The sequence below is a fragment of the Balearica regulorum genome, chromosome 2 (assembly GCF_011004875.1).
Source record: "Balearica regulorum gibbericeps isolate bBalReg1 chromosome 2, bBalReg1.pri, whole genome shotgun sequence".
Classification (NCBI taxonomy): Eukaryota; Metazoa; Chordata; class Aves; order Gruiformes; family Gruidae; genus Balearica; species Balearica regulorum.
In genome coordinates this window covers 47,461,896-47,487,082 of record NC_046185.1, presented here as the reverse complement: position 1 = coordinate 47,487,082, position 25,187 = coordinate 47,461,896, and the positions used below count along the sequence as shown (strand labels likewise).

Below are 25,187 nucleotides of genomic sequence, written 5' to 3'. Positions count from 1 at the left end.
TCTCATAACATTCTGATCTTAAAGGTCCTTTCCAACCTAAATGATTTTATGATTCTTCAGTTTTTTCAGACTGCAGTTGATACACTCAAATACACATCTCCCGTTTCAACTGTCATTCAAAACTTTTGCCACAGCAGGTCTAAGGTCTTAAAATTGCAGTTTTGATGGGCTTTTAGAAAGAAAGCAGATTAAACATCTTAAACTTTAGTGCCCTGTGAGAAAGCACTTGTGTTTTCTAACTATCAGCATGTTTCCTAGATGACGCAAAGACGGAAATCATGCATACCGACAGTGGCCCAGGTACTCACTGCAATGTTGCTCTTTTGCCCTTAATTATACTTTATAGTTTGAACTCTTATTAAAATAGGCCTCATAGAAAATGTTTGAAGGAATCCAGTAACGAAAGAGATTTTTTTCTGAATTTCAGAAATCTCTATGATTAATGTGAAGAATTTTTAATCTAGTTAACATTTCATATAAATCTAAAATGCAAGTTGTTTGATAAGGTTTGTTTCAGTTGGAGATAGTGGCATTCTTATTTCATATCATTATCGCCATGGATATTACTGAACAATAAAATTATGTTTTTCTATTTGCAGTATATTTTCATGGTACAGTATCTGGTGAGAGCACAAGACTAAATAATATATATGTAACAGATTTTGAGAAAGCATTCTAAAGGTTTTCATTACACTGTGGAGAAACAGCAGCAGAATTTTCTTTGATTTATTTTGACTGTTATGGTCATGAATGATTTTACCCACTATCTAAATTGCCTACAACTATATGTAATAAAAGAGTGAAAGAGAAAGGAAAATATGGATTCCCTATTCATATTGGTCTGTGCAACCATGTGAACCACTACCTTTCCACCTTACTTTTAATACTTGCTAAACTTCTTATATACATTTAGAAGTAAGAACAGATGTTTATTTTAAAGGCGAAAATGAAGCCATGTGAACTTGTCAAGAAAAAGCTTATTACATTTTAAAGAAATTTTTCCGTTATTTACAGTAATTAAAAATGCACTTAGCAGTTTGGATATCCCACTCCTGTAGTTTTTATTATCACCATAATTCAAACTTTTTCTGGATAAAAAAGTTCCATAGCAAGATCCTGCTACGACCTTTCATTTAGATAACACTGCAGCACATAGAAATTAAATAAAAGCTCTTATAGATTGAGTCAAATAGAACTAACTGATACAATATCAGGAGTTTTCAGAAAGTGCTAACATTACATGGACTATGACAGTGGAAATATTTTTCCAGAAGCACCGTAGTGGTCTAGCTAGAATTTTAATTCCATTGAGATTCACTACTTTATCATCTGGATTTTTATCTACTTTGTTGGAGCACAAGTGAGAATCCAGAGGCATCCTGAAGATTCAACCCACAGGAAGCACAGTAGAGTCTTGGCAAGAAGTGCTTAGCTGACAAAGGAGTTATATCTGAAATAGAGTGTGAAAGTAGATGCACCTGGAATCTGAAATTTTTATTGCGAATAAAATGTAAATTAAAGAAAGGAAAATGTCATTCTAAATCAGAATCTGCAACTGCAGTGTCCATATTTCCAGCAACATGGTATTTAAAAATATGAAACCTTTAATAAAATCAATTATTTCTTGTTGATGATGTAGACCTCCTTTGCTTCGACACCAAAATTATATTTTCAAAACCACAAAATATTCTATTCCAAATTTATCTTTTCATTTGTCTGAAGAGCTCTTCTGTAATGACTTCACGATCTACAAAAACAAAACCTACAACAAGTAATGTTCCGTTGGTTATGTGAGTATTCAGAAAGCAATACATTACCTATCATATCTTCACTTGTGGGTTTCACAATTTATTAGTAACATTTGTTCTGCAGTTTGTTTCTAAAAAAGGCTGGTGTTCCCATAATAACACTGTCCCTCGTGATTTTTAGAGCTGTTATATATATGGAAATAATCTAAACCAGTCACTGGTACAGGAAGTTTATGTATTTATATATTTGGTGCATGGAGCGCAGATATATTTCTGTACTGCCTATATTTTTGTTACATTTAAATAATGAACATCCTGCCAAATCAGACACTCTTCAATGGCTTTCTACAAGAAAAACTTCTGACCAGAGAGAAAAAGAAATATAAACAATCCCTATCATATAAAAATTATATTAAAAATAACAATAAAATTAGTCAAAATTCCCTATTCTGCCACTCTGGATTTAATAACAGTTCTACTACCAAATGGTATGGAATTGAGACAGTAGTCTACCTTTGATTCTTTTAAATATGTTTTCTATGGGCTGAGTTTTTGATCAACATTCAGAAACTGTTTATTCTCTTAATTCTGTGAATAATCAGGTTACTGTGACAAGATACATTTTAGCAATAGTCAAGGTTTTTAAAAGCCCGAATATTATTGGGGTATTCTTGTTAATCACTGAAAATAATCCAGTGTTCATTCATAATGAAAGAAAATTAGTAACACACAAAAACAATTTAAAATGCCAATCTTTATCTGCATCTCATCTGCATTTTTTATGGTACCATTATGAAACAGTAATTTCATAATTAATACTTAATTTTCATGAGGAGTTACTTTAAATAAATTATCAATGGTCTCCTAAAGAAAAGTGTCAATTTAAATAAAAAGGGAGTCTGTTAATTAAATTTATTACTCTCAACAAACCAAATAGTGATATTTTAATTATATTTTCAGTTACTCAGTTCAGAGAAGATGACAAATCTGTTACTTGCTAATGAAATTTTTAAAACAAGCTGTTTTCACAAAGTGAATAGCCATGTCACTTCTGACAGAACTCTGCTTTTAGATGATAATGAATCACAACATGTATGTAGGTTTATAAAATCTTACATGTGTTGGCAAGCATTAATTGTGGGTTTTGCTTGTTAATATAGCTGTCTTCACAAATTCTAAGGCTCATGGAATGATAGCCGTGAGCTATATACTACAGAAACATGAATTTCAACAAGATGTGTAAAATCAACATTCCCAGGTTATATAGTGGGAGCTGGAAAAAATCATGACCTCATGAAGTCAATGGCAAAATTCCCTTGAGTCTAATCCCCCATTTTTAAATTTGAAATAACATCAGTTGAAAGTTCTCTGTATCGTTCTTTGAAATATTTTCTCTCTTTCAACATGGATGATACTTTTTTAGATTAAAACATTTGTAAAATACAGTTGTAAGAAGAATTATTAAAAAATACTAAGGAGGAAATAAATTTATACCTTTGTGTATTTCTTTTAACTGAGAAAATTATAATCTGAGAAAATTATGACAAGTAAGGCTAGATGTTTGTATAAAGTTCAGCTAAGCTACTGAAGAATTACTTCTATATATGTACAATGCTGCCTACCACCCACTTCCTGAAATAAAGCACTTCATGTATATGTATCATCTGAATTCTTTAGATGTTTAAACAGATTTAGATAATGACTCAGTAAAAATTATCATTCGTGGTCTCATGGACTAAGAATAAAGGCCAGAATTGCAGAATTCCTTCATTACTAACCAAACGTCTACTGTAAAGGTCTCATGGAGAAAGTGAGCTCCAAACAGCTGTGTTATATTTTTAATGTATTTGTCTGGATCGAATTGTCTGTCTTTAAATATATTCGGTCTGTAAAATCTACATGAATTATAGCAGCATTGTCAAGATGTATTGGAGGAGGGCAAATCACAAATGTAGGGAATACACATATCTCAAATATGGTCATAATTATTCCATAAATTACTAGAAGGCATGTGAACAGCACTATGAATAGTATTGACTTTCATTCCTGAGTTACAAAAATGTAATACATTATCTGAATTATTTATTTGGAAGAAGAACATATCAGTTTCCAAATAAAATGTCAGCGAACTATTTGAAGTATAAATATCATAGGTTCATAAATGCAAACTGTTTTGCATCTCAACCTTTTTACATTTTTAATCAACTAATTCTGGAACACACTGAGACTGTTAAAATATGGAAGAAATATACCATGTGGATTATTGAACTCTGGAAAGCTACTGAAATCTGGCCTTTAGGAAAAAAAGGTCAAAACCTGTAAGTTCCAAATGCAATAATATTCTGAAAGCTGAAATCCCCAAATGTAAAAGATAGAACACTACTGCCAGTGTTCAAAGAATACTGAGAATTTGAATTTTAAAAGAATAACAATCCAGAAAAGAATGGGAAAATGGCAGCTAAAGGAGTCAATACATTGCATTTTACATGTAATTTTTTTATGCCTCCCTTTTTGATCACAAAAAAATTACTTAGTCTGGTAGGTGTCCTCTTACTTTTTCCCCTCTCTCTGCTGATGAGAAAACCCCTCCTCTTTGCACAGAAAAGTGCATATATTTATTTCAGGATAAAGTGAACAGCATGAACAGTGTTGTGTACCTCTCCCTGGACTCATATAAAAACAATGTAGACCTATTCATTACATCTAGACTTTGAAATCAGCTTGTGTGGTCTTCATATTGGAAAGCAGAGGTATAGGAGTAACATAAGGAAGGCAAATCACGTTGGCTCCCCAGTTTCTGGTAATGCAAATATGGCTAACTCTATGGCTGAATGTCTTTTCAGTATCCATACTTTAACCTTTTTGAAGAGTAATTTTCTTCAAGTTAAGGCTGACCAGCTACACCTGAAGTTAAACCTTTTGCCTGTATTTAACAATGTTTGGGTTTGTGGTTTTTCAGTCACAAAATTGTGACAGCAGAGTTTAAGGGGCCCTTTGAAACTGAACAGAGGTATGACAATTTACCTTACCATTCATCAGTCTTGAACTCCTCAGAAAAATGAATTATTAGAAAAGAATTTTTCTAATTTTCCAGCCATACAATTAATATTTCTTGTTTAAAAATAAAGAGAGAAAGAGAATACTCCTTAGAAAGGATATACAGCCACTAGTACAATAATTTTTTTCTTATGTTTGCATCTGTCCTGAAAACTCCTTTGTACAGAATTGCCAAATTTGGTGAATTTTGCAGTCTCATAAAATTATTGCTGGTTCACATCTTTACGATGTTCCAGTTGTGCACAATATCCAGAAAGCTGCTGTCGCTGGCCAGCTGACAATTTTCTCCCACTCAGTCTGACAGAGTGGACTATTCAAATGCTACATTTCAACATTTGGCTTTCCCTAGATATCTATAAGGAAAAAAAAGGGGAGTAATAATTTTACACTGGGAAAATTGTATTTTTCAAATATCATACAACTGCCATTTACCTTAATATATATACAAATATATATAAAAATTCTTTCATATGGTAGCCTGAGAGACCAAACCAAGATCAGGTTTCCACTTTATTTCATGATGTATACATACCAAGAGATTTTCAGTCCCTGTTCTGACAAGCTTTCAATTTGAATAAGCAAGGAAGACAAATGGAGGAAGAAATGAAATATTAATATCTCTAGTTAGAGACAGAGAACTGTGCTAGAGAAAAAGCAACTGACTTGCAGGGATTCAAAGAGGGAGCAGAGCCAGGATCTGAATTTTGAATTTCTGTGACAGTGCAGCATCTCAGTTTGAACATTATCCTTCTTCCACGTCTCATGGGATTTCACATATCTTTTTTTTTAAAAAAAAAACAACCAAACCTTATTTGCAATCCTGACTACAGCAACCCCAGTTTTTCTTGCTCAGACCAGAATAACCGTCCTCCATTTATTTTGGAACTTGAAACTCTTGTTCCAATCTCTTCCCCACAGAGGAAATGCCAAATGAAAAAAATTCTTTAATAACATATGGATAACCACAAGAGTAAAGCTAGACTAATTTTAAGTGAAACTTGATCTTATCAAAGAAAATCTGTACATTCTAGCTAGCTTATTCACCCATTTAAAAGTAAGTAAATAAGACAATACCTTCCTATTTTTCAGAAGTAGAGATGGGGTACTAGGCATCTTGCTAAATTTTTTGATGACAAGTAGATTGTTTGCTTTCAGTACATTACTAAATGCAACCAGGAGCCCCATCGTCCTCTGCTTACTATCTTTAAGGTAGAGTTTTAGGTGCTCACAGAAGGCTTGCACAGAAGCAGAGTGGTAGCAAGCACGCATGGAATGGGCAGCACAACAGGCAGGCCCCACAGGACTTTCCAGGCATTTCCAGGCAAGGAAGATCTTGGGGAGAAGATTTGGGGTTTGTGACTTCTTTGAATTAAGGCATTTCTACCTGTGTCTAATTCAGTCATCTTAGCCTCTTTCTGGCCCGTAAGCTTGAGAAATATTTCTTACGATCACCTCATGAATGCATTAAATAAATCCTCCATGTAAATGTTTACAGAATTGGGTCTTCAAAAGAGTTAATTAGAGGAACAGCGTTGTATGCTTCTTAGTAACCTTAGACTACTCCTGATTTGGAAAACTGAAAATACACAATTTTTCTCTGAAATTGCAAGGACACATTTATTATAGGCTGAATGGACCTGGAACTGGATGCAGCTGCAGGGTATGTGTTTGGGCTGCTTACTGAGTACTGATCATCTGAAAAATAGCAGTAATCTCTGTCAGGTGGTAGATTAAAACCTCATCTTTGTATTTTTGCTATAGGATACTATTGCATAATAACTAAGGTAAACTGCCATGCAGCATGCCATGTAAATGATGTATAGGTTGTGAGCTGGCCCCTTGCTCAATGGCAAATTTCCATCTATGAATTTAGCCAGCATATGTAGTGTTTTGTTTAAGGAAGGTTTACAGTAGGCCTTTTGCTGCTGAGCTGTAACATTCCAATTTATCTACCTGAAATATCATTATTTCTGGAATGTGATTAAGTGATGTTTTCATTCCCACAATGCTTATTAATATAGAACATTGTCGTATGGTCTGAAAAACTGCTTATAATGCACTCCTTGTACCAGTTACCTTGTTTTTTATAAATAACCAGTTTAGATCTTTTAAATCAAATCAAGAAAGGCAATTTGTCCTTTTTTAATAAAAAGTCTTACTTTCAGTTACTTCTCCCACATGCATGTAAATGGCTGGCCTTAATAAAGGCACTGCATATGCTGTGCATGCAGCATATTATTCTTTTGCAACCATTTTCAGTAATCATGTGTAACTATTTTCTTTCCTTTTCCATAAACTCTAGAAGGATGAATGCAGAAAATTGTAAGATTATTTTAATAGTATCTTAAATGCAAATTGAGGAGACCAACCTAGTCAGCTGTAAAAGCAGTTGATCAGAAGTGATATTCTCTTGTTAATAACATGTGCTAGATTCTTTCACTTCCCAAAATAACTTCTTTACAGGCTCTCCTCCTTATAATTGTTGAGCATAACCTAAAAGCCAGCTATTTGAAGTGATTGATCTAAAAAGCTCACAGTCCACAAACCTTTATTACAAATTGCACACTTATAATCTGCCTTGTAACCTTTACTTCCTGTCCCTGCCCTAACCTCAGGTTCTGAAAAGAGGAGTCTTCTGCCATGCAAATCCTTAAATTTTCCAAATTAGCCTTCCAGTAACTTGTCATAATTTAGTGAAAGTGTTTCCAGTCCATAAACTTCACAATGGCCATATAAAACCCAGTGTAGTTATGTAGGTAACTTGCAGTACTGACGGTGAACATTCATAGGTGCTAATTCTTCTAGAATACACAAAACCATCTGGGGGTGTGTTTAATTAATTTTTAAGTGGTTATTTAAAATTAACTTCCTTAAGCCAAGATTAACTTTATAAACTCACATTTTTAAAAGGATGCTGTAAAAAACCATCTGGAGATTAGAAAATTCAAAAATTAATTTATATAAATTATCACTATATCTTACTACAAGATCTGCTAGGAAAACTAGGAAAGTGCTACACTCATTTTTGATTTTTTAATAACTTACAAAGAAACAGCGGATCCAGTCATCATAGGTATGTGTCTCCTCCATGTGCCCTCAGCAATCCAACCAAATAATTTCCAATACACGTATTATCTGCTGCCATGCTTGAAGCATGGTTCTACTAATGTTTAAACATTTCCTTAACACAAGTTTCCTAGTCTCATGAACCTCAGTGGGCTACTCATATTTTACACTGGAAAAGGTATAGATCTGGGAATAGCAAGGGCTTTAGACTTTACCTTGCTTTAAACTTTGAAATATCATTGGGCCAACCAATGTGATCACATCAAAATATCACTGTGATGTGCCATATGTTCAGTATTGATAATATATTTTAAATTGGTTTTGTAGCCTATAATGAACATGGGAAACTGTGTATACAGAATAGAAATTAAAGATTTACTTCTTAGCTATAGTGAGAAATTCTTCCTTAGAAAAGGTAAAAGATGATATCAGATACTGATTATTTTTTAATCTGAATATAAGTGATCTGTGGTTGAATGGCTGGACTATAGAAAACGGATGGCTCACAGGAATAGCATTTGGGATGTCCTATTGTGGGCATCAGTTTATCTGAGAGATATAGCAGAGGGTAGCTAAGGATGAAAACAGAAGCACGACTGAAGAAATCAAGCACCAAATACTCTGACATTAAAATTTTTAACCTCATTGTTCTCACTAGTATGTTTTTATTAAGACTTTTTTGTGTGTGTGATATTCATAGAATTTTTAAACTTATTTAACAGTTTAAAAATAGTATATGTCAAATGTGCATTATTTTATTTTAAATATATATATATCTATCTAGTTGTGATGTCTACAGACCAATGTTTGATGTGGTAGCTGCACCGCCAAAGATCAGTCCCGGTCCCAGATTACAACACATGTATTTTTACTGATAATAAGAAAATATTGTCATTTTAATAACTATTTTATTTGGTCTTTATTTGGCTTTTATAATTTTTAGATGTAAATAGCTAGCATAAGTCATTATGCAAAATGGCACTGATGCAGCAAGTATTGTCGTGAACAGGGTCTTTTGCAGAGCCAGGGCCTTAATTGGCAGAGTTGCTCCAAGCCTGTGTAGATTCCTCTGCTAACTTTAGGAGAGAAGATGGTTACTGTTCCTGCAGAGTCAGCACAGCTCAAATAGAGAAATGGAATATAATACACCTAAACTAGAGTTTTTTTATTGGCCTGTGACGAAGCATCATATACTGTGCTGTATAACTGATGGTTGTTTCCACAGCCATAAAGGAGCAGCAAAGGAGAAAAACCACCGCCATGTCTGCAGCAAGAGCCTACTCTAAAGCACAAAGAGATTCCCCAGACTGAATTTGGTTTTTCACATCAGTGCATTTGAGAAATGCCCTCTGCCGTTTATCACCAATACTGCATTGACCATATTCTTTTTAAGAAGTCTGTGTTGTTAATAAACTAACATTTTATCTCTGTGCTATTGCTTTTGTTATTATCTAAAAGTTTCTGACGCGTGCAGATAGTTATCTGCAGCTAGCAGAAGGCTGGCCAGACTATCTTGTTCGCTTGTCTTGTAATGCAGAGAAGGTAAGGGAAAGTCATCTATTACGTGCAAACAATTCAAAATATTTCTAAGTTGCCCTTGGCAAGCAGGTGCAAGCAGGTGCGTACTTATCCGAAAGACAGCTTATATGCACGTAGTCCTTTACCTCCAATGAGCTTGAGAGACAACATAATCTCTGACTCCCCTTTTCAGGGCATTCCAGGGTTTTGCACTTACAAAGCCAAATTTGAATTGCAGATCCAAGTACAACAATGATCTTTATTACTTTTCATGCTGTTGGGCTGTGTGTTTTGTATCTGATTGTGCTACTACAGCAGCTTTAGAGATCCTCAACCTAGCAACATTTAACTCAGTGTGTGTAGCTCTCCAGGCATTAGTTTAGGAAGTGATTTATGTGATTACATGGAATGTTACTCCTTAAATTTGTAATTAATCCACTGAGAAGGTCTTCCAAGCTTTTTATTCCAGGTTAGCTGTGAAGTCTCTCTCAAAATTTTTGGTAACATTCTACTTCTTCATCAGCTTTAAGGTAACTTGATGGTGACCTTTTACATATATATTCCCAGAAAAAAATACACATTGTGAGAAGTTAAATGGTACTAATTCTTACAGCTTTTGTTCTCGGCTGAAAACAGACAAGAAAGTGATTATAGCAGCAGATGTCACACAATTTAAATGCTCTGTTTGGTACTTTTATGATGTCGTTTATCACAGAAAGATAGTTAGATAGCTAGAGTAACTGCCCAAAGGGGCTGTGATGTCAGATATTCATGGAGAAAAAATGGTAAGGGGTAGGTTGCAATGGTACTGCATGAGTCACTTGTCTTAATTTTGCTAAGTGATTTTAGGGAGGCTTCAGTTCTTCACATCGAGTTCTGGCCACCAATACTTGTCCTGTAATAGTTGGTTTGTTCTGACAACGTCAGACTTACCATGAGCACGATGTATAAATTTTGCTTGTAATTCCTCTGGGACACCTTCACAATTCCTTAAAATGCCATATAACTTGAGGTGACATTTTATTACATATCGATATTGTGGGTGAAGTTCATTCTGTAGGCTGAAACATGGTATTGGAACAGCACCCAATGCATTTGGAATTCCTGAATCACCTTCCAGAAGATATGTAATTTCTGTTAAATCAGACACTACAAGCAAACAGCTTTAAATTTTTCTCCTATAATTGCAGCAAACATATTTATAATCCACGCAACAACTTCCATATAATCAACAAGATAAGCATCTAAAAAAAGAGCAGATGAGAAAACTATCAGCTGCTGTGGTTTTGATTTGACTAAACTGTGTCATATAAAAATGAAAGTAATCTTGCTAGCCATCTGCAGACAGTTCCTGCTCCTCTGAGTCTTTCTGTCATTAACAGAACTGCCAGGAGGCGTGATCTGTATGCAGTTGGAGTGCAATACCTCGGAGGCAGGTTCCCTACTCTTCTGTAGTATATGTGCAATGAAATGTTTCCTTCCCAACACTTTTATGGTATCTTGTCAACTGTTCTTGGTTCAAATACAATGGTTTTCTCGTAGAAATTGTCCTCGCGGATTTGGGTAAAAGTGGCTCCATGTTCGTAGTATGAAAATTGATGTGATGGCCAGCATGGCGGAGGGAAGTGCTGCGTGGAGGTAGTGTGACTGCACGGTGCCTGGTTGGTAGGCTGGCCACACCGGGGGTACCACTGCTCATCTGTTGGGAGGGTGAAGCAGACCCCAGGTTAGCTGAAACCAGGTTTATCAGTTCAGCTGCAGTGCCATAAAAAAGATCTGAATGATTACCTGGCTTCTGAAGGGCTAGGAGGGAGTAAAGGAAGAGTAGCTGGCCATTCCTGGTCCGAGACAAAAGTAACGACAATTGTGTTGAACACTGAAGCTAACAGTATAAACACTGGCTAGTCACAGGCAAAGCTTTCATTGTTTGAAAATTTGCTATGGTGAGATATGTCTTGGGTAAATTTTAGATTTTACAACATACTGGTTTTAATAGTTCTACAAACACTGCACAGTTAGGAATAGACAATGTATACCTTGACTTAAGACCTGAACAATATGGTCGTAATTTTTTTATTTTTTTTTTTCTGGCAAGAGTGAGCTCTTCTGCATGTTCTATGACCTTTTCCAGTCCTGATGGAAGTATGATGTGCTCAAGAAAAGATTACTCTGTGCATCTGATTTAGTATTTAGTAAAATTCAACTTCAGCTCTCCTCTATTGACAAGTTGAAGTACAGCCTTTAGGGTTTTTTTCATGAGCCCTTCCATATACAGTAACATCATCCAGATAATACTACATTTCGGGCTTGTTATTAAGAGTTATTAACATATTTGAAAAGCTCTGGATGTTGATTCAGGTCCATATGGCGTATGATTAAAAGAGAAAAGTCCATTAAGTGTAATAAATGATGTGAAACTCATGCTGTCTGAATACTTGGTAATATGCATTCTTTAAATCAAGAGTAGAAAACATACTCTGCAACTAGGACATCAGTATGTATAAATAGTTAACCGTCACTCACAATGGCTTTGTTTGGCTTCCCTAAGTCCACATAAAAACAAGTATTCGTTTGCTTTTTGTCACCACTGTGCTGAAACTAATTCAGAAAATGCACTGTCTCCATTAGTATCACTATGGTCTATTTTTTTAATTATCTTGTGACTCAGCATCTCTCATTCAATTGCAGAGAGTATGATTTCCATTGGAAAAGTGGCACATTAGATTGAATTGTCATGCTGTGAATAAACCCTTCCACACACATGGCATTTCCATGTAACAGCTGATGTTATTTCTTTTTTTAACTGAAACTGGAATTAGTATTGCTGCAGTGTTTTGTTGTATTGAAGCACTGTGTTATATATTGGCATATGTAGTGCAGGTCACAGATTTCTGCTTAACAGGAGTATTGCTGTACACAATAAAGAACTCGGCAGTATCAAAAGTCATTTTTATATGCAGGAAACAAGAAGAACAATGTTGTTCAGGTAGCTCACTAGATACAAGTGTCAAACTTCTATAGCGTTGCAAGTAAATGCATTCACTGAGTACTGAAACTCAGAAGCCAGTGTCCAATGCTATTTTAGCAGCGTATGGCCGTTCTTCTGATGCAAGAAAAAGTAACCAGACAGAAATGCATCCATAATAAATAACTGCTTCTATCCGTGGTCAAAACACTAACATCTGGCACTGTAACGTCACATGAATATTGCTTAGGTAGAAATTCATGATATATTTTAATATAACACCTTTCTGCAGTATTTGCAGATTGTCCAATATGGTTTACAATGTGCTGTGGATGCAGCAGTACTATATTTACACACACACATATATACACACATGTGTTATGTATGCTGAGCTTTTAGCCATAGTTCCAGCAGCTGCGGTCTGAATATAGTTCACTATTTCTCAATTTTGCTATTGTCAATTCAGTTATAAGTAGCAACAATCATGATCTCTTGTAGTGTCAGGTTGAATTCATGCAGTAAATACTATCTATAATCAATAGGAAATGCTTTCTTCCCTAAGCTGAACTTGACCTTTTTCTGCTGTGCTTCCAGACTTAGGCATGATTTTTAACTCCCTTAAAGCAGCAGTGTGCTGTTCTCTTGAGTCACTTGGTTTCTGTGTATGCTGGCAATCTTTATAGGATTCAGCTAAAACTTTTGTTGTAGAAAAAAAAATCTTTCATTTCAGGAGCACAGATTATTTTAATTTTTTTTCCCCCATGAAAGCATACAGAATGCACACTGGCTCTCTGCTCTGATACAGCACAAATGGTTTTCTTTCTGCAGTAAAGTCAGTGCCATTAACAGCGAGTATATGATTTCCAACCATTTGCATGTGAACAACAGAAGGAACTTAGGTGCACCTGCACTTGGTAGGAATGATGTAAATGAATTAAGTGGCAGCACAGACACTGGTCCAATTTCTTCGCCAGCTGAATAGAAAGGATGCATAACTAAAAAGATTATTCCATGTGTTCATAGAAGTACCAGATGAAAGTGTGATCCTGACTGCAAAGAGTAACACTACAAACCAACCAAAACCTCCACAAAGTCAGACTAGCTTTACAGGGTCCCTGAATTTCTCTTTCTGTCCAGCACCAACACTGCAAGACCAGAGCTCTCCTGAGTAATGGAAGTTCAGTTCATGTTACGTGCATGAAGCAACTGGATCAACAACTGGATCATCACCTACCTGTGAGCAGCTGGGGAACTAATGCAGAACGTTTCCTTCAGTCTTAAAACAGCCACTTGTGATGGGAGTGACTGATAAACTTCCCTATGCTTTTTCATTTTGTTGTAGTTTCAATACTGGAAACAATGAGGGTATTTCAAAGGCAGTTTTAATGAGGTACTTAATTACTAAAGATGTAAACTTTTAGCATGGGGGATGAAACATGAATGAAGCCTATATGGTGTAGGAAAAGAAAGTTCCTAAAGGAGAGGAAATGCAGAAGGAAGAAAAAGGAAGTAGGAGAGAGACATACAAGGCAGAAAACAAAGTCAGAGAAACAAAACATAGGCAAGGAAGTGATTCCAATAGCCAGCGTTTCCTTTCTAATTGTTACTAAGGTGACAAAGAAGGTATTCAGTAAATAACAAAGGAATGTGTAGCTGTTTCGACAACTGGATGATTGTAAAAATTTTTACACAACCTAACTGTCAAACCTGAAATATTCCAGTTGCAACAACATTTTTCTCAAGAACATTTCCGAGGCATACTCAAATCCTCTGATCAAAACTATAGTCTGGAATCAAAACTAAATTCAGAAGCAGCTGCTTAAATAGAATTTTGTTTCGTTAATGCTTTCAAGTGAGAACGAATTATGAGATCTGGAAAGGTGTCATGGTGAAGAACTATCTTCCATGTATCATTTCCAATCAGAATATAAAAAGGAAGAGCAGGATGCCTCTGCAGCTGAAACACCATCTGAGTGCTCTTTGAGAGTGTTTTGGGAATGCTATCAGGTCGCCACTTCTGCTTCCTCCAGGGCTGCCCCGGTCCTTTTCTAGATAAAACAACCTGAACATTGTGGTAGCTGAGAGTGACTTTTGTTTTTCCCCAGTAAACTGTACATTTGTGGGAAAATAAGGTTTAACGTTACCGAAGGCAAGGCGAAACGGGGAGCTGCTGGGAGAAGGATGAAGGAGGGAGCAGGGACTGAACACATGGATACACAAAAGCCTGAATAATTTCTAAGTCATTTCACTCTGAACGAAAAAAAAAAAAAAAAAGCAGCCAAATATATTTCAATAGTATTCCAAATATACTTTAATATTTGGGGGAGGGGAGGAAACGGGAGAGAACCCACATCACAATACCCTGTAACTCAGGAAGGTGTGCTAAGTCCTTTGCTTTGTATTTCGCGGCTATCTTAATCCTAGGTCATCCAATAAAAGAAAACATCCTTCAGCAGTTTTACGAGTGCACGCACATCAACTCCTTTGTTTACACCGGCACAAGAAGATGTTCTTTCCTGTTCCGACAAGAAAAGGAGTTAAAACGCCACGGCAGGATCCCTCCGAGCTGGCACCTCTTTGCCCGGGGTTTGGTTTGTCACATTTCGGCACGCGGGGCGAAACGAAGCTAGGAGGGCACAGGCGGGGACCGCCGCGGCCACAGACGCAACAGCCGCCCCGCGGCGCTCCCCTCACCGCGGCCCGCCGCAGCTAGCCCGCCGCCGGCCCGGCCCGGCCCGGCGCCGCCGAGGCCGAGGGCTACCCCAGCCGTAAGTAAGCGCCAGCGAGGAGGTCGCACGCCGGGGGAGGGCCGGGCCCTATTTGAGGCTGGGTTTACCGACGCGCTTTCGGCGTGAAAGGGGAAAAGCAGCGGTCCGCAGGCGACAAGCGGCCGCGACCGCGGCGCCAGCAGTAATCACCGACGACGCCGACCCGCGCGGCCGCCGGCCGCCGCCCCCGCCCCGGCAGCGCCCTCAGCGCCGCGTCCCCCGGGAGACGCCCCGCCCGCCGCGCTGCACCACGGGAGCTGTAGTCCGGCCGCGCCGGCTGCCCTCCCCCCCACGCTCCCCTGCCCACCGCCCCCAGCCCGAGGGGAGCGCGGCGCCACGGCCGCTCTCGCGAGGCTTGGCGGCGGGAGCGCTCTCGGGCGGCCTCCTCGCGAGGGCGGCCGCCGCCGCCGCGGGGATGTTTGGTGCGGGCGCCATTCCCCCGTGTGACGTCATAGTGCATTGTTGTGAGCGTAGCGGAGCATCCCTCAAGCTGTCAGCTGTGCCGCCGCCGCTGCCGGGAGCCGAGCCGGCCCGGCCCCCTCTCTCCTCCTCCTCCTCCTCCTCCTCCTCCTCCTCCTCCTCCTTCTTCTCCTCCTCCTCCCCCGCCCCTCCCGCCCCGGGGGCTCCAGAGCTCGGTGTCACCGTATCATTGTCCGTGCGGAACCCCTCCGGGCCCCCCCCGCCCCCCCCCCGGTCCGCCCTCCCCCCGCCCCCCCCCGAACCACCTCAATGAGATGCAAACATGAAAGACAAGAGGAAGAAGAAGGACCGCACCTGGGCCGAGGCTGCCCGCCTGGTAGGTGCCGTGGCAGCATTGTGTGTCTGTCCGTCTGTCTGTGTGTGTGTCTCTCTGTGTGTGTCTGTGTGTGCGCGCCGCGCGCGTCCCGTCGCCGCCAGCCCGGCGCGCTGCCCGCCGCTTTGTTGCCGGCGGTTGGGGCCGTTGGGGCGAGCGTGCGTGTGAGGGAGGGGGAGAGAGAGAGAGAGAGAGAGAGAACGAGTGTGTGAGGGAGGGAGGGAGTGTGAGGGAGACTGAGGGAGAGCGTGTGCGAGGGAGAATGAGAGAGTGCGTGTGTGTGTGAGGGAGTGCCTGGGAGTGTGAGGGAGTGCCTGTGCGGGAGTGTGTGTGAGCGTGTGCGTGAGGAAGGGTGCGAGTGCGTGTGCGAGGGTTTGAGAGAAGGAGTGTGCGAGGAAGCTTGTGCGTGTGCGATTTAGCGTGTGACGGGAGAGGCCGGGGTGCCCCAGCGTGAGGGGAGCTCGGGCGTGCCTGTGTGGCTGAGGGGGTGCCTCCCCCCGGCGGTGCCGGGGCAGCCCGCTCCCAGCGTGGGCAAGCCCGAGCTGGCGGTACGGGCAGTCCTCTGCTCTCCTCCCGTCCCTGCCTGGAGAGGAGAAATAGCTACATCCCTTCCTCGGTGTATGTGTGAGGAAATGCCTATTCTTTTCTTCTTTTGCATGTGCGTGTCTGTAAATACCCAGGGATTGTTTCTATCTCTGTGAGGTCATGCATCAGATATCCCAAGAAAATTCCTCCTTTTAATTCTGGAGAAAAGTGAAATATCCGGGAAGTGCCTTTTCATCCTTTTAGGGCGGACAGGACTGGGGCGAGGGGCGAGGACGTTAGAGAGTACTCTGTCCTGGGATTTCCCTTCACTCTCTCTGCTTCCCCCACTGAGCAGGGAAATATCCAGGGCAATCAAACCCACTTCTGGAAAGGCTCTGTGGCTCCAGAGACCTAGTCCATTCCTACTTCATTAAGGAACAGTCTCCTTTTCCTTACTGTATCTGTTTTCGTGATTCCGTATTGTTTGCTAAGTGTAATAGAGCACATCGTTTATGTTGTTTTTCAGTTTTGGAGTATGTACGCGTTCTCTCCGTTCTAGGAATTGTACAACAAATAGTTATGCACAATACAGCGTGTATGGTTGTACACATTTATATGTGTGTCTTATGCAAAGTTGAGTCCGGTTTCATAGAAAGATGACAAAGCTGGAAAGACAGGCTGCTGGCTATATTGCTTTTTCTATCTACACCAACTTTATCTTTTATCCATCTCTGATACATACTTAATTGCTTAAGTAACATGTCTGTGCTCATGGTGTGTCTGTTTTTGGCAATGGGTATTGATATTACTATTATTTGTTCAGTTGTGAAGCACATTTCTTGTAAAAATGTTTTCACCTTGTTGTATGAATTCCTACATAGGAAGTTCAGCCTCTCTCTCCTACGTAAATAATTATAAGGTATTAGACAGACACTACCTATAGATGTCTCTGTAAGCTGTACCGAGGTATTCTCATATGCTTGGTCAGTGCTAAATTCTGATATCCCTCCTTGTCCACCCTACAGCATTTTGTAATAACGTAGCTTTAGTGAAGATGTTCTGATACAGTGTTGCTACTGTCCTCTCTTATTTCTCTGGATTGTAACAAAAGTTTAACTGCAGTAAAACACTCACCTTTGCCAAAATAATTTTGCAAGTGAGTGTTGCTACAGTACTTGTTTCTCCATGCTTTAAACTGGCAACATGTATTTAAAAGTCTATAAAATACATCATGCCATTCTAACTTTACTCTTTCAAGTTGCTGGTGCAGTTGCCACTATAAGCTGTCTTTTGTTTGACAGATGTGCATAAAGGAATTTTATTGTGTATCGAGTAAAATTGCTATTCCCATGTGGTCCAATATATGGAAAAGTTTAAAGCCTCTGGAGAACAAAGGCTGAGCTAGTGCTGAGGAGAAGGGCTAAGACGCTCTTATTTTCATGATGTCATATCACCTCACGCTCACACACACCCACACCCTCGGAAGGGTCATGATTTGCTAAAATCGAGTAAAAATGATACACTGCTGTATGTAAGTGGTGGAGATAGATGCACAAGGTCCACAGTGTGGTTTTGTCTAGCCTCCTGAGGTTGCCAAGTTGTGGAGAACTTGTCCCAAGTGTATTCTGTGCGTGATACATAGTGTTGTTCAGACCAACTACAGTTTTGCACCAGGCTTTACCTGTGTAGGGACGTATGTTTGCAAATCACAATTAAAGACTGAAGCCAAAATTGCCACTCCTTACAGTGTTTTATGTTAGGACCCTGATGGTTCATTATTACTTCTTACTTCGTTTTCTTGGGATACATCGATAATGTATTACTGCAAGGTTTGATTAAATCAATTTCTTTCCAACGACAGGTAAACAATGAAGTGATTGATACTTACAGAAAATGACTCATGAATTACCTAGATCAATATGTTGTAAAATTGTATGCTGCTGAATTATTTTTAGGAACAAGAGGTTGAATTAATACATACAGCAAAAGAATGGATATTTACATGTTACATTTTCTACAAAAGCCTTTACATTACAACAGTATTGGGCTTTCAAAGCGAAGTGCTAAAAAGTATGAAACGATAAAGGTAACATTGCTGGCATTGCTTTTTCACCTTTGTTGTGCACGTCCACATATTACAATCTAGACTTTAAATTATGTACTTGCTTGCTAGTTTCCCAAGTACTTTAAGGTTCACTCACTAGAGCTGCTGATTTTTCATTTTATTTTCTTTCTTTGATCTGAAGCACCATACTTAATTTTCTATACACCTTTCAAACTCAGTGCTAAAATATATTTTTCTTTTATGTTTCAGTCGTACATAGAGAGCTATTATTAGCAACACCCGGTAGCTTCCCAAACACACATGTTTCTATACTTATAACATGCCTATGAAGTTAAGTATTTTGACCTCTGCTTTACCCATGCAGAGTTGAGGCATAGAAAGATTAAGTACCTTACTCAAAGCTGTGCAGGAAATCTGTGGGAGGGGCAGCGTCTCCGTAGTAGTTCTGTTTCATAGTCATAAAATCATCTTCCTTCTGTGGCTACACTTTTGCCTCATTCACTCTCTATTACTATTTCTCTCACAGTAATTACGAGTGAAATGGATATGGTCATGTCTCTATATTCAATCTATATTGAAACTCATAATGCACCGTGTAATAGTTATAGATAAAAAGGAGTACAAAAACTGGACTGGAGCCTGAAATCATTACACAGCTCTCCATTTCCCACATTCACAGTGAAAGAAGCATAAGTACTTTAGAAAGATATATTATATGATGGTCTGAAAATACATTGTAATGTGTAAGTCTAAGTGGTAAGGCTCCAAACTGACAGTCAGTGTTGCATTTACTGTTTTTTGGTATTTGATTAAAGGGTCTTTGAAAGCTTAAATTCCTGCAATGCAGTGCTTTTTTCAAGCTGTTCCTTTAATTTTTAAAACATAAGCAGGAAAGGACTCCCATTATATTCAGCTCTTGCTGTAAATACTGTGTATGTGATACAGGCGGTAAAACAGGACCCACTGGCATGTCCTGTGTTAGAACTTGCATTTTGTGGAAGAAGTGTCCTGCAGAGAGTTGAATTTTTCTGTCTGCAACACACTGCTTTTTTTTCTTCATGCAAGTCTGCTTATCTTAGGGCAAGGCATAGCCCAGCTTACAAGCATTCCTGGGAAATGAATGCATGTGCAGGATCAGTGGAATGGTGGCATACCACTAACAGTTCATGTTACAGAACCCATTTTGTAGAACACACATTTTTATGGACAAAATTGCAACCTGTCTTTACAACCTGCCAAAGGGCATATCTCTGATGTAGACTCGATATGTCAACTCACTTTGTACTTTGCAGCAGACTACAGCAATGCTTATATATGACTTGGGCGTTATCTCCATACCAGTTTTCTGCTTTTTGGAACACTTAAAAGAACAAAAGAAAATCTTTAAAGGAAGGAGGAGAAACCTTCTGTCTTTCCTCTGCCTTTCAGTTGATCCTCATTTGTTGAAACCACGTTGTTGTTTTCTGGTCATCCATGGAACTCATAAAAATTGAATAGAAAGGTTAAACACTTTAATGTATTTTTAATGTTTACAGTTTAAGCAATCTGTAATGATTCCTTTCAGTTCAAAAACAAATTGTATCCATTTAGTTTCATCTGGTTTTAAACTCACAAGGACTCTCAGGCAGTTGCTGAAATTCTGAAACAGTGAATGCTGCCTCTTAATAATTTCATGCCATAAGATATTGGAAAAAATATTAAAAAGAAAAATACTGAGAACAAAACATATCCAAGAATACTCTGCCACACAGGAACTGATAACAGTTTTAAGTAGATAGCAGTGATCCAACTTCTATCATTTGACTGCCATCCTTGGTTATTTGTGATATAGAATCACAGAATTGTTTAGGTTGGAAAAGACCTTTAAGATCATCAAGTCCAACCACAAACCTAGCACCGCTAAGTCCACCACTAAACCGTGTCCCTAAGCACCACATCTACACGTCTTTTAAATACCTCCAGGGATGGTGACTCCACCACTTCCCTGGGCAGCCTGTTGCAGGGCTTGACAACCCTTTCAGTGAAGAAATTTTTCCTAATATCCAATCTAAACCTCCCCTGGCACAACTTGAGGTCATTTTGTCTTGTCCCATTGCTTGTTACTTGGGAGAAGAGACCAACACCCACCTCACTACAACCTCCTTTCAGGGAGTTGAAGAGAGGAATAAGGTCTCCCCTCAGCCTCCTTTTCTCCAGGCTAAACAAGCCCAGTTCCCTCAGCTGCTCCTCGTAAGATTTGTGCTCTAGACCCTTCACCAGCTTTGTTGCCCTTCTCTGGACACTCTCCAGCCCCTCAATGTCTTTCTTGTAGTGAGGGGCCCAACAGTGAACACAGTACTTGAGGTGCAGCCTCACCAGTGCCGAGTACAGCGGGATGATCGCTTCCCTAGTCCTGCTGGCCACACTGTTTCTGATACAAGCCAGGATGCTGTTGGCCTTCTTGGCCACCTGGGCACACTGCTGGCTCATATTCAGCTGCCTATCAGCTGCTACCCCCAAGTCCTTTAGCATTGCATGGAGTTGTTGTGACCCAAGTGCAGGACTCGGCACTGAGCCTTGTTGAACCTCATACAATTGGCCTTGGCCCATCGATCCAGCCTGTCCAGATCCCTCTGTAGAGCCTTCCTACCCTCAAGCAGATCAACGCTACCGCCCAACTTGGTGTTGTCTGCAAACTTACTGAGGGTGCACTCAATCCCCTCATCCAGATCCTTGATAAAGCTGTTAAAGACAACTGGCCCCAGTACTGAGCCCTGGGGAACACCACTTGTGACCGGCCACCAACTGGATGTAACTCCATTCACCACAACTCTTTGGGCCTGGCCATCCAGCCAGTTTTTGACCCAGTGAAGCATGTGCCCGTCCAAGCCGTGAGCAGCCAGTTTCTCCAGGAGAATGCTGTGGGAAACAACAATGTCAAAGGCTTTACTAAAGTCCAGGTAGACAACATCCACAGCCTTTCTCTCCTCCACCAGGCGGGTCACCTTGTCATAGAAGGAGATCAGGTCAGTCAAGCAGGACCTGCCTTTCATAAACCCATACTGACTAGGCCTGATCACCTGGCTGTCCTGTATGTGCCGTGTGATGTCACTCAGGATGATCTACTCCATAACCTTCCCTGGCACTGAGGTCAGACTGACAGGCCTGTAGTTCCCCATATCCTTCCTCTGGCCCTTCTTGTAGATGGGTGTCACACTGGCTAAGCTCCAGTCAACTGGGACCTCCCTGGTTAGCTAGGACTGCTGATAAATGATGGAAAGTGGCTTGGTGAGTACTTCCACCAGCTCCCTCAACACCCTTGGGAAAGGTGAAAGAAGCCTGAACAAAATGAGTGGAGAGTGCTCACTTCAGATATGCAGAGCTCAGCATATGTATGAAGCACGGAACATCTGCCCACGAGTAGTGATAGTTTATGGTAATGTTTTGAGAGGATTTTTTATCAATAGCTTGCCCTTATTATTGCCCTCGTCTTTTTAAGTGGTATTGTGAAACACAGTTAAGTCTCTACCACTAGTTGACAATAAAGCAGAAGAAAATCCCAAGAATAAGAACAGTAGTGCTTGTTGGGTTATTTGTGTGTTGGATCTCCTCTCCAGTATTTTTGCTCTTTCTTCACCAAATTTCATTCTGAAAGGAAGGTTTTCTTGTGTTATGGAAGACTATGTACTTTACAGTGCTATGGAGAGTCCTCATGGTTCAGGTGATGTGTGCATATGGGGTGAGTAATATTCATACCTTAATCCTTGTATTTCTTGCACTAGTCTTCTGACAGGATCCAGCTCTTAATTAAGAGTTGTTCTCTTGCTCCTGTAAACTTTAAGAAAATTATACTAATTAATTAAAGAAACCAATGCTGAAAAAAAACATGAAAAGCAGCAAAAGCCCATTGGAATTGTTAGCTTGCGTGTTACTGTTTAATGTGGCTGGCTGTCCAAAACCTGATTGTTGCTTCATCTGGTCTGCTAAGATAGTGTATTTGAAACAGATTTTATAGTGGTACGGAAGTATTTTTGCGTTACATATTCATATTTGAAGACCACAAATGAAACAAAAAATTAGAAGAGTAACTTCTGTGTAGCTAGACCATTGATGATAATCCCTTTGACTTTTATCTTAAGTCTTCGCTTTTGTTACTATAAATAACATTTTAAATTATTGTGTGAAAGGAACTTCGTGTATCTTTAAAATGGGCAATTTGACATAACTTTGTTTTATGGTATTAAGGATTTCTTTGTTGTTGGCTTAACAGAGACCTACTATTATTTTGATATTTGTTCTGAGTTAATTCTTTTTCAGACATGCAGAAACACTGTGGCTTGGGAAGTTTTGATAGCCTTTCCCTTTGATCCACAATCAATGCTGCTTTGAAGAACTATATTTTATTTTGGTTTGCTCTAGGTTTTCCTCCAATTTGTTTTATTCAAAGTAATTTTTGCACTTGTTAGACAAAGTTAAACCTGCCCTTAATTTTTTTACCTTCTGTGGTTGTGTTTTAAGTGTCAGTATTTTGTTTTGTTAGTATGAAATAATACAGAAATTAGTGTGTTTTAATATTTTTTTATTCTAAAAGGTGATCTACAAATAAAATATAAATTTAATCTATTTCAGCTCACCTTTTGCATTCTTCTAGGGCAAATTGAGAGGAACAAGATTCTAAGTCTTATCTGCAGACAGCCTTTTAACCCTTGGCATCACAGACCTTTAGGAAGGCAGGAAACCAATCCAGGAATGGGACCTGTTTTCTGTAATGTTACTTTACTTTTATCAAATCAGGGTAACATAGTGAAAACCCTTACAGGAACCTAAATATGGGCATTCCTCGGCAATGTGATGGCATTCTCAGTATCTTAAGGTGTGATTTAATGCTCACTGTTACAGTAAATGCTTCCAGTGGCTCATGGCTTACCTTTCTCTGTAGAAGGACCGATATATTCCTGTCTTACTGCATGTTTCTGTTGAAATAACTGATCTGGTTTTTTCTTCTTCCAGCAGCTGACATGTTTCTCACAAACAAGATTTGGTCAGTTGCATGTGGAACTAGTGCAGTCCCAGTGAAATAGTTTCTTCTAATGACACCCAAGTCCCTACCCACCCTTCACAGCTAGGTTGCTCTGGATCTGGTAGCCCAGATCAAACCGTGTCATTGCAGCATCCCAGTCTGGACCAGGTAACATGGTGTTCTCAAAGTAAAAAGCCAAACTCACCGTGCTTCCTGTCAGAGCCTTTGTTTGTTCTTTATACTGTGGCTAGCAGGTTGCAGTCACTTGGAGAGTAACTTGCTAAATTTGACCTCCTGGCTTTAGAGTAATAGGGGGTTTTTAAATGTAGTAAGCTTCAAAATGTTTTCCCTTTTCCTGGGTGTCATGATGATAATCTTGCATTCACTGTAGATAGCAATAACTAATAGTGGCCTCTTTTTCTGCTATCAAGACCTGGGAGAATATGTGATTTGTGGAAATTATTTCATTGTGATTCCTGGGTTCCAGTTGAAAGTGACCAAATCGTCCTTTTGAGGAACTTACAGACTGAAGGAATCAAATACCTTAGCCTTCACTCTGGAACAGTCAGCTTCCAATGCAAAGGCAGAAGAAAAACCTAGAATAGAGCCAACTCTAAGCAATACGTCCTGGGTCAGCCAATTTGCTACCTGTTAGTTCAGGTAGCAAATCCCTATGCTGCTCAAGGACAACAGGTGATGACCTACGTCTTTCTGAATATCATACCTTAGAGCAGACTGCTACATAAATATATCCACTTATGACTAGAGTACTTTAGCATAGACTTCATGAGTATCAGGAGACAGTTAATAAGCCATCTAGCAGTGCATGCCTTCTTCCTAGAGCCTCTTTGGTGTCAGTGCACTGATTGGGGTAACGGACTGCACTTAGTGTTGGAGAGGTCTAGAGCAGCACCATTCACTATGGTCTAAGCAAACTCTGGTGTTTCTGGCATTGGAACTGAGGGGATCTGATTGAATATTAAAAGTTCAGCTTTCTGTAATAACTTGAGCTCAGCAGGACCAAGTCTGTGTGGATCCTGGCATGTAGCTTTCCTCGATATTGGAGCACCTTTTACGTGAGGTTTTTAACACATGGCATCCAGCTGTTACATTGCAGGTTCTGAGTCTGATGTGGTATCCTGTACCTCAGGTGTCTGAGGAGACTTGTTTTGTAATGTAGCATTGAGTTTAGTTTCTGTCTGACAACTTTTGCCAGGATTGGCAACCACAGTTCAGTCCGTGCTCTGGAATCATCGGTGGCGTTCACAGACTCATTAAGAGGATTGGGCTATAGTGCTCTGTAGAAGACATTCCAGGTCATGTCCTAGATTATTGTTCATGATTTTGGAATGTTAGATAGTAATTTATGTAGAAGGCACACATTACATACTCTGTTTTAAAACTTGTCCTCCTATATACATAGATTGGTCTAGCTGAGACTGTAACGATGAGAATCTCACTGCTTGCAGAGGCTCAACTCTAGAGATCATTATCTTGTGGGTGATAGTTGCATCCCATAGGATGTAGTCTGACTTACAGATAACATTTTCTAAACATCTGCAACTTCAGAAGTGTTCCTTGACAGACAAGTGTCTCAAGCTAGTAGATGATTTGTTTTGGAGAACTTAATGTTGAAGCTATTTTCTCTCTTTCTTGTTGAGATCTTGGTTAAGTATAGATAGG

At 39.6% G+C, this 25,187-nt stretch overlaps 1 protein-coding gene across 3 annotated transcripts in view; it reads left to right on the top strand.

Annotated features, from left to right (window-relative positions):
• Nucleotides 1-15,530: 15,530 nt before the first annotated feature.
• ASXL3 (ASXL transcriptional regulator 3) overlaps nt 15,531-25,187 on the top strand; it is a 136,327-nt gene continuing 126,670 nt past the window's right edge. For 2 of the 3 annotated variants that reach the window (XM_075744155.1, XM_075744156.1), the window contains exon 1: nt 15,531-15,918. In XM_075744155.1, coding sequence (XP_075600270.1) covers nt 15,865-15,918 — 54 coding nt within the window. In that variant the 5' untranslated portion in view covers nt 15,531-15,864. Of the gene's footprint in view, nt 15,919-16,239; nt 16,534-25,187 lie in introns of those variants that run through there. The other variant, XM_075744157.1, reaches the window with a different exon arrangement.